The sequence below is a fragment of the Rattus norvegicus genome, chromosome 3 (assembly GCF_036323735.1).
Source record: "Rattus norvegicus strain BN/NHsdMcwi chromosome 3, GRCr8, whole genome shotgun sequence".
Classification (NCBI taxonomy): Eukaryota; Metazoa; Chordata; class Mammalia; order Rodentia; family Muridae; genus Rattus; species Rattus norvegicus.
In genome coordinates, this window is record NC_086021.1 from 182,130,610 (window position 1) to 182,140,515 (window position 9,906).

Below are 9,906 nucleotides of genomic sequence, written 5' to 3' on the forward strand. Positions count from 1 at the left end.
GAAGGGAAATACACACAAAAGATCCAAAACAGTTCAAATCTGGGTCACATAATATCCTTGGGAAAAGGGGAGGGGGGAATCTTTGATTTATAGATCCAGGAAAATGAGGTTTAAAAGTGACTTTGAAAGGGTTCCTGAAAACACAGCTGTGGGTACACCCCTATGGTGAAGTTGATCTAGAGAGAGAGGGAGGGAGGGAGGAGGGAGGGGGAGAGGGAGGGAGAGGGGAGAGAAGGTGAAGGGGAAATACATGTGACATCTCTATTAACCTTCTGCTGCTAACCAAAAGGGTTGGAATGTGAGGGAGCCCCTTCCAAATTCTAAGGCGGGCCAGTTTACAGCTGCAGGCTCCGCAGCCACTCTCTGTGGCGCACTCCCCAAAGGATGCCTTTAAATTGTAACAGGACCTTTCCTTCCCCTTCCCCAGTGGCCTGATCTGTTCGGAGGGTTAAAGGAGAGATCTTAGCGCCAAACACTTGTCTCCAAAAGGGACAGCCAGATGGGGGGTAAAGTGAAAAAACAAACTGCTAGGCCTCACCTCTGCTTACCAGAACAAGTTAACAAAAGCCACTTCTCTGTGCTGGCTACAGTAATGACGGGGTCCGAGCAGGCTCCCTTTTCTAACTTAGCTTCGAAGATTAAACAAATTTCATTCCTTCCCAACCTGGCCCAGGAGATAAACAGCAGTCACATACACCCTCTCCAAGCCGGTTGGCTTTCTAGAAAGATTCTGAACAGGGCTTTTGGCTTCCCGAAGAAAGAATAGCTGGGGTTAATAATAGCTAGGCCAGGTCTCTGCAGGATCAACTTTGCCTGGGGACTGTTTGAGAGAGTGTGGCCTGTTTTGAATTCCAAAATGAAGTCTACCCAGAGGAGTAGGGGGCTTGTTAATCCAAACCAGTTTACAGATCTTGTCATTGAACTTCGGGGCCAGAGCCAGGAGGATGGGTGTCCCACGCTAGCCGGCTTTCCCAGGGACTTTATGGTTCAGGCTGGTCTTTGTCATCTGGGGCAGTCAAGTCCTCACACGCAGCACCTGGTTTTGCTGTAAATTTTCCTCTGGTGTGGATCCCACTAGGCCTGGCAGACTGCTCGAATTCCAGGGAGAACAACTTACAAGAACAAAAACCAGTTTGGCTGCAGACAGGAGGAGAGAGGCAGTGGATCTGCAAAAGCCTTCAGGGTTGAGGCAGGGGGTCCCCCAAGCAGGCAGGCCTGAGGGAGAATGGCGGAGGTGTGTGGGCAGAGGTGTGTGTGGAAGGCAGCCAGGGGGTCCGGTCTCTGGCACCAACACCAAATGCTCTAAGGGTGACAAGGGGTGGTTTGACAGGAACCAGGACCTTTTCTCATTCGGGGAGCAAAGGGTAAGCGTGAACCTGGCATTCTAAAACTTGTCTATTTCTGACCAGACTACGCTTTCTCAGCAGCCTCAGTGTGGGGATGAGTCTCTGGGGGTCGCTACACCCTTCTTCAACCCAGCTGCCATCCCCAGGTCATAGCAGCAGGAGCAGGAGGCCTATGCCTGTGCTGTGGCCCAGCAGAGATTAAAGATGCACCTACAGGAAGCTCTTAGCAGCTACAGTCTGGGGCTTCCCCTAATTACCTCTAGCTTAGCGAGAGAAGGAGAGAGAGAAAACAAGACCCTATCCCTGGGTCCTGTTAAAAGCCACCCTGCTATCTAATTAGGAGTGATGGTCCAGAAAGCCATGCCTGAGAAAGGACAGTCCCACAAAAGCCCACGGCCAGCCCCACTGATTAAGAGGCTCAGACAAGCCAGGCTTTGTCCTGTCAACATGAAAGAAAGAACGGACTGAAAGAAAGGTGTGTGTGCAGCCAGAGGAAGCCACCCAGCTGTGGCCTCCCCAGCAAGCCCCAGCTTGTACCCGAGGGAGGCCGGGGCTTGGGGGTGGGGAGCAACCGCCCCTGCCAGGTTCCCAGCAGGGCCCTGGGAGCTGCCCTGGAAGCCACCTGGCCCTTTGGGATGAGGGAAGCCAGCTGGGGCCACACGGCCAGACCTGAAACACAGAGACTGGCACCAAAGTCTGGGATTATCTGTTGCAGCTCGATGGACCAGCTCTGAACTGTCAGCTAGGACCCACTCACTGGCTTCCTGGAGATCACACCGGAGAACAGAAGAGGCCATAAGCCCTGACCCTCACCCAGGGCCTTGTTATGCCTGCCTTCAGGATAGGTTCGCAGATCCACGTTGACCACATACTGCTAAGTCTCTATTGAGGAGTCGACTTTAGTTTTTGGTAATAAATCCACATTTTTTTTAAAAAAATGGACGCAGTGAAAGGCGGCCTCCCTCTCCCAGCACACCAAGCCCTACCCCCAGGAAAAATCTCTTTGCAATTGGCCTTTCCTACCTTCAGGGTTTGGAGGCTATCCCAAAGCAGGACCTCTTCTTAACAAGTGTCTGAGGAGAATTTGAATTTGCTCTGTAATATTTTGTCAGCTCTATCACAGGCCTTTACACCCTGACCCTTGCTTGATTCATTATTTGACACTTTTTGATCTTAAATGGAAACAGACAATGGTCTCCCAGAAGCTCCAAGGCCTTTATCTGGAGCTGAGAGGATTAACGTGGACCCTTTCTTCCCGGAGATCCCTTCAGAGCCCCAGGTGCCCAGTGAGAGAGAAAAGGGGGGGGGGGTGGCCTTAAGCTTCATTATTTCCAGGTTGACGGGCGCCCATGGTGTGTTTGGTGTCTTGACTTGGGGTTTTCTCAGCAACTTCCACAAGCAGAAGAAAAGTGACTCAGGAAACAGCACTATCAGGGTGTGTTATCACCAAAGCCAAATATTTGATGGCCAGCCCCACAGCGCACGGTTGGGGGTTAGTTTGAGCAAGTTAGATACTTGTGCGCGCACAGATGCAGGGGGAGCTGTCTCAGACCAGCCGTAACCCAGCCTCGCATCCCTTGGTTGGCTGGAACTACAGTATGGAAACGGTTTCCCCAGCCATTCCATGGCGGCCTCTGTTCCGAGGTCCCCAGCCACCCAATCGCCAAAACCCGTGGTTTGCGCGCCACACGTGATAAACGCTGAAAATGGATTCTGCCCGCCCGGGACCTATCATTAAATATTTAAAATAGAAAACTCGCAATGGCAACGTTCTTTCCCCGGCTCCAGCCGAGAGTCCAAAGGTGGGCGACTGGCGGCTAGGAGAGGAGCCCCGCGACACTCCGAGCGCGCGCCGAGAAGGCGCACCGCAAAGGGACAGGTAGGGCTGGCCAGAGAGGGCAAGGAAAGGGGATGTGCGAGATGCCAGAGCCAAGCTGGGCTCAAAGGGGCGGAGGAAAGGCGGGAAGGCAGCTTTACTCTCAAGGGCCCTTTAAATCCAGGTAGCGCGGGCCGCTGAAGCCGGTTCAGCTCACATGACCCAGCCGGGCGCTTTGAACTAAGCCGCTGCCGGGCCGGGACCTCCCGCCCCTGAGTGAGATGAACGCGCGGCGGAGCAGGCAAAGAGACTCAGGGCAGGTCCTTCCCTCTCGGTACCCCCCACAAACCCTCCGAGCCGGCAAGACTCAAAGACTCACAGAGCTTAAAGTTTACCAAGACCCGGGGGCAAGAGTCTCTGGCCGGCACTGATGCTTTGCAAATGGGAAGGTGGACCACAGTGGTTGAAAGCAGGCACCCTCTCCCTGTCCCAAAGTAGCCCTGGTCTGAGATATATCACCTCCTACCGCCACTCACCTAGGTTGACGAAGCTCATGACCATGTCGGCGTCGGTGAGGAAGTGGCTGTCCTGCAGGCTGGCCAAAGGGGGACCCTGGGTACTGAAGACGGCCTTGTAGGGGTAGGAGAAGCCCTGTCCGTCCGGCCCACTCTCCTCCACCGCCATGGCGTTGTACAGGTCCAACATGAACATGGGCGCCGAATTATGTTTTCCCTGGAGGTGCGGGCGCGGACGATGGGGCAAGCCCAAGATGGACAGGATTTCCCGCTGCATCTCCCGCCGCTCCTGACTGCGGAGGCGCCGGTGGATGAAACTGGAGTGCACCTCGTTGTCCAGGCTGAAGTCGGCCAAGGCAGAGCGCAGCAAGAACAGAGGCGCCCAGAGCGCCACGAAGCTGTGTGGCGCCGCAGCGCGCAGCGAGCGCACGTGCATCGCGCCGGCTCTACGCGCGATCCGGGGCACCGGGCCCGCGCCGCCCCAGGTGGCAGCGGAGGGGGCAGGGCAGCGGTCCACGACCCGAGGTCACTTGCTGCAGACGAGCTTCACCGTGGCCTCGCCACTCATGGCCACTCCCTGGCCCGCTGCGCTCTGCCCGAGACGCCCCAGTCCTCTACTCAGTTCTGGCCCGGGGCCCCTCGGCCCGCACTCGCCAGGACGCACCGCAAGGCTAGCACAGCAACTCCAGAGAGAGAGCAAGAGAGCGAGGAGGCGGGCCGGGGTGGGAGGAGCAGCAGTTTGCAGACCTTCAAGTCCGGAGAGCGAGTGCCGGGGAGGCAGCAGGGCGCTGGGCGAACCCTCGCTCCCTCCTCCCACTCTGCTCGCGCTCGGGCCCGCGGGCACCAGCGGGAAAAAAAAACCCTTCCGATCTCCCGCGCCCCAAACAAGGACCCCAGGTCGCTTCTCCAGTCCTGCGCGCCCCAGATCGCCCGCCAGCCGCCTCGGGAGCCCCGGAATGGGGCGCGCTGGGGCCGAGGAGTGGGGGGAGGAGCAGGAGGACCGACTTCCCCGCCCCTCCCGCTCCCGCGGCCTCCCACCTGCGCCTGTCCCCGCCCTCCCCAAGCCTGGCCCAATGGCTTCATTCATTCCTCCCAGGGCGCTCTACAAATATTTACCGAGTGCCCACCGGGTGTCCGGCACTGGGACGGACGCCTCAGGGGCGCAGAGAGAGGAATCCGAGGCTGCAGCCCTCTAGAGACTCGCACTTGGAAGTGGCCAAAGTGTAGCAACTATAGGCTGTGCTAGGAAAGCATCCCGGAGGGAGCGCAGGAATCCGAGAAGGCTCCTCGGAGGTGGCCACTCTTGGACAAGGCTCATCTTTCGAACCTCCCGAACACTTCATTTGCTCCAGTCAAGCAGAAACACCCGCCCACCCCCGCCCGTACTCCCACCGCCTGCCAGCTTCGGCTGCCCTGGCTTTTGCTCCTCAGGGAAAGTTCTCTCCCTGCCCCTCCCCCTCGGGTGCCACTTCCTCTGGTAACCTTCCAGGACCGAAGATAAAGTGGAGATAAAGTTGTTTCCTCCTACAGACGTTACTTTTATTTTCTGCACTTCACTCCCCAACACACACAAACACACACACACACACACACACACACACACACACACACACACACACACACTGTCATCGTCGTCCTCCTCCTCCTCCACCTACCCCTACTCCTCTTCCCTCATCCTCCTCCCTCCTCCTCCTCAGGTTCAGCACCCAAGGGATCCGGTACAGGTACTTCGAGGCTTTTTTTTCCCCTAGTATTTTTGAACTGCGGATCCCCAGATGTTGCAGCTCTGCAGAGTTCATAAGTGAAATCTGGGACTAGAGAGTGCTCCCACCCCCTCCTCTTGGGGGGGTCCACCCACCCCTTATCCTGGCACAAGGGGCCAAAGCCTTACTGTCTAACAACCCTACCCCCAGCCCCAGGTAGGGCCTGAGGAGTAGGGAGTTGGGCATTGTACCCAAGTTCAGGACAACCCCCCCCCCACACACCCACACTGAATTTTCCTGTCGCAAAGGACTAGCCTCCCTCTCTTCACAGAAAGAAAGGACCCAGACAGATGCTGGAGCTCTCAGTGGATAGCTGCTCTTTAGAGCCTCGGTTTCCATTTCTGAAAAATGGGAGCAAAACAGCATTCACTCAGAATGGCAGTGAGCTGTGGGGTGGTAAGCCAGGCCTCCCTGCTCTGCTGAAGGCGGGCTCCAAGAATATCCATGGGAGTCTGAATTAAAGAGTGGCAAGAGGGGCTTGGGAAGGACCTTGAGTAGAGGGCTCCATCTTGAAGTCCTAGGGTGAAATGGGACAGCCTGGTCTTCCGGGCTTCTGGAAACAGAGATAGCTACCCTAGGGCTCTCTGGGCTCCTTGGGAGGATTTTAGACCATGTGGCTGCCTGAGGGGCCGCAGGGATGGCCCCAAAAGAGACCTGCAGGTCATAGTCCAGGCTGTGGACACCAACAGTACTGTGTCCCCTGCCAGCACAGCTCTGAGAGGCCCCTCCCTGGACCTGCTGTGGCTTGTGAGCTGAGGCCACTCAGGCTGTGAGCTGGAGACATGACCTCCAGTGACCAAGTTACAGTTCTTAATATTGAATAAACAAAGGGGCCCTGCCCTTACTTCGGAAGGCTGTGTGTGGCCTTCTGTGGCCAGCAGGAGTGCCACACATAGGCCAGGCAGGAGGACATCAGAGTGATCAAGCCAGTGTGGCGACCTCCATGACTAGCTGGTTCTCAGGCCCCCGGAAACATCAAGGAGGTCTGGGACAGAAGCATGGCAGTCTTTCCCGTTTCTTCTCTCTGAGAAGCATCAGAGCTCAGGTGGAGGAGGCAGCCAAGAAGGCAGAGATCGGACGCCTTGCTGGGCTTGGGTAGGGGAGGGACATGTGACCCATGGGCGGCCATGACAGGAGAACCACTGTAGTCTCTGTCCGTAAAACAGCACCCTGGGTCACTGCAGTCCCCAGAGAGACTGGGCTTCACAGATGAAATGACAAGCGGGACAGACAGCTTCAGAAGGAAGGACTTTCCTGAAAAGGTTATCAAGAAGAGCCCAGCCAGCAGGTTCCCCCAAAGCAGAATCAAGAGCTACACCAGCCCTGCCCAAGGTCTCTGCCAAAGAAGTCTCTACAGGTTATCTCTTCTAAAGTCTAGACTGACATCAGGTTAAGGTGTGCGGCTCACAGAAGCCTCCTAGTTCAAATCCACCCTCCATCTTTTGGAGCATCTCCCTAGCAAGCAAGGTGGGGGTATCCTGAAGGGAGGTGCAGGTCTGTGTGCTGCTACTTTGCACATGGAAAATACTCATTTGTCACGGGTTCTTCTTGGGTCCTCTACCAAAGACCCATCTCCTAGTGTGTTTCCTACTGGGCTCTCCCCTCCCCTTCTTCCCAACACACACACACACACACAGAGAGAGAGAGAGAGAGAGAGAGAGAGAGAGAGAGAGAGAGAGAGAGAGAGCAGATATCCCCTCACCAAGTACCTATTGGGCGAATGGCAATCAGGCAAACCAAACCTAAAAGGCCAATGTCTGAGGGGCGGACCATGAAAGGCCAACCTCTTCCTTCCCAGGCCCCTCTCCCAGGTCCCCACCTCCCAGAGGCCACCTCTTCTCATTCCTGAGGCTCCAGAGATAAGATTCCCTCTGAACTCCTACCACCCCAATTATCTCTCAGCCAAACCCTGGGGGAGGGAGGTCTCTTCTGCGCTTCCTCCCAGAGGAGTCCCCAAGACCTCACCCAGCTGTTTCCTGAGTGATAGAGCAGACAAGCAGGACAGATTCACCCCTGGAGCACCCAGAGAAGGCTTTGAGGATGCTTGGAGACAACCTGATGGGAAGGAAATGATAGCCTGGATCCTGGGAACCTGGGGCTCCACACTCAGAGCTTCCAGCTGTACATAGTGAAAGTAGAATTGGCGGGCTCCTGCCTTAGTTTTCCTGCCTGTAAAATGGGAGACTGGGATCATCCCATGGTTGCTTGAGGATCCAGGTTCCCCGGGTACAGAGGCTATCCTTGGTAAATGCTAGTTACCATCTGATTAAGACAGAAAACCCACCAAGAAGAAGCTCCTGGGAGTTAAAATGAATTAAATTTCCCACAGCAGCCTGAACAGAGACAGGAGCAAGATAGCCCAGAACAAACAGCCATGGCCTGAGAGGAAAGGAGGACCCCACCCCCCCCACCCTTTGGTCCAGGGACTTCCTGAGTAGCCAGGCCCTGACCCACATCAGCCCCAGCCCCAACAGGTTCCCCACCCCTTCTCGGCCAGGGCACCCAGCACAAGCTCCAGAGTGTAATGTGATCCCCCCAGGCCGCTCCACACCTGGGGTGTCATTGTGTCTGGAAGCTGCTCTCCTGCGGGCCTCCCTGCGCTGGGCAAGGCATTTTCGTCTGGAACACCACCTCTTCATATCCTGCAGAGGCGATTTTGACCCCAGCCGCTCATGTCTCCAAGGCAATAAAAAAGAAAAGAATTCTGCTGACTTACACATTTCGGAGCAAGGTGGGACCTCATCTTCGACTGCAAAGTCTCATTCCATCAGTGTGGGGAGTGCGAGCCCAGCCATGGTGCCCTGCACCCAGGGGTACAGGCAGTTTCCTCTGGCCCCACCCAACCTAGTCAAGGCCTGATGACCTAGATCTCAGACTCTTGGTCAAAAGCAAGGTCTCCCCACCCTCCTACCCTCCATCAAACCTGGGGTCCAAGACACAACTGCCCCCCACACACACACAGAGACACACACTCCTGTGTGCCTAGGACACCATCCCATATGGTAACTTACTTCAGCACACTGGCCGTGCCTTTCTTCCAAGCAAACGTTTCCCTACAGCAGCCTCTAAAACATTCTTTGCAGACTTTTTAAAAAAAATTAATTTATCTATCATATACACACCAGAAGAAGGCATCAGATCCCATTACAGATGGTCCTGAGCCACCATGTGGTTGGGATTCGAACTCAGGACCTCTGGAAGAGCAGCCAGTGCTTTTTTTTTTTTTTTTTTGGTTCTTTTTTTTTTTTCGGAGCTGGGGATCGAACCCAGGGCCTTGCGCTTCCTAGGCAAGCGCTCTACCACTGAGCTAAATCCCCAACCCCGCAGCCAGTGCTCTTAACCACTGAGCCACCTCTCCAGCCCCACTCCTTGCAGACTTAGACAGGAATAAGAAATTCTCCATCATCCATCAGCCCGTGGTGGCGCTGCACCTGAGTGGCAAAAGACCCCAGTTCTAAGGTGCATGAGGCAGGAGGACTGTGAGATCCAGGCCACGCTGAGCTACGCAGAGCCTATTGCCAGAAAGAAGGGAAGTGGGCCAGGGAGATAACTGGGTTGGTCAAGTGCTTCCCTTTCAAGTGTGAAGGGCTGAGCTCATCCCGGGCCGGCTGGCCAGCCATGTATGACCCTTTGCAACTGTGGTCCTAGCACGGAAAGCAGAAACAGAAAGATCCCGGTGCTCACTGTTGAGCCTGACAACCTATCCTGAGCTTCCCTTGGAAACCCTGACTCAGGGACAAAGTGGGCAGCTCCTGAGGGACATACCTGAGGTTGACCTTTGTGGGTTGATGTCTATATGCAGGTGAGGGCAGCAGGCACAAGGTAAGGCAAGGCCTGTGATTGGACAGTGAAAAAAGAAAGGCGGATGCAGTCTTTTTGAGAGGCGAGAAAGGTAGGAGAAGAACCAAGATGGAGGAGAAGGACGACCCAGATCCGTGTGGCTTTAAACAGCCACAGGTAGCCATGAATATCTCATAAGGGATGGATGGTTACAGGACAATGTGTCTTCTCTAGGTGGGACGTTTATATCAACGTCAGTTGGCTCTGAGTTTACTGTGTGAACTTTTGCAGGGTGAGAATGTACTAGTATAAATCTGATTGGTAAATTACAAGCCTCCAGAGTTTTGATCTTTACCCGGTTACTGGGAATTGTGACTGAGCAGAGTCAGCCTCGAAGAGAGCCTCGAGATAGGCGGTCGGTCGCTGCGTGGGGCTAGCCCTGGCGGCGAGACTGACGCAAGGCCCAGAGAGCACTATCGATGGTGTTTCTCTTTTTAAATATTTCCCCGCTACAGACCTTTAGCCATTACACTCAAATGCAATTACATACATGTGTACACACGTACACACACACACATACACAGAGAGAGAGAGAGAGAGAGAGAGAGAGAGAGAGAGAGAGAGAGAGAGAGAGAGAGAATATGAAACGAAGGAGAGGCAGGGTGGCGGTGAGGTCCTGGGGACAT

General features: G+C 55.2%; 1 protein-coding gene across 2 annotated transcripts in view; it reads right to left on the minus strand.

Moving 5' to 3' along the window:
- Bmp7 (bone morphogenetic protein 7) overlaps nt 1-4,664 on the minus strand; it is a 75,956-nt gene extending 71,292 nt beyond the window's left edge. Inside the window, exon 1 of one of the 2 annotated variants that reach the window (NM_001191856.3) lies at nt 3,699-4,537. In NM_001191856.3, coding sequence (NP_001178785.1) covers nt 3,699-4,113 — 415 coding nt within the window. In that variant the 5' untranslated portion in view covers nt 4,114-4,537. Of the gene's footprint in view, nt 1-3,698 lie in introns of both variants that reach the window. The other variant, XM_039106002.2, reaches the window with a different exon arrangement.
- Nucleotides 4,665-9,906: the final 5,242 nt, after the last annotated feature.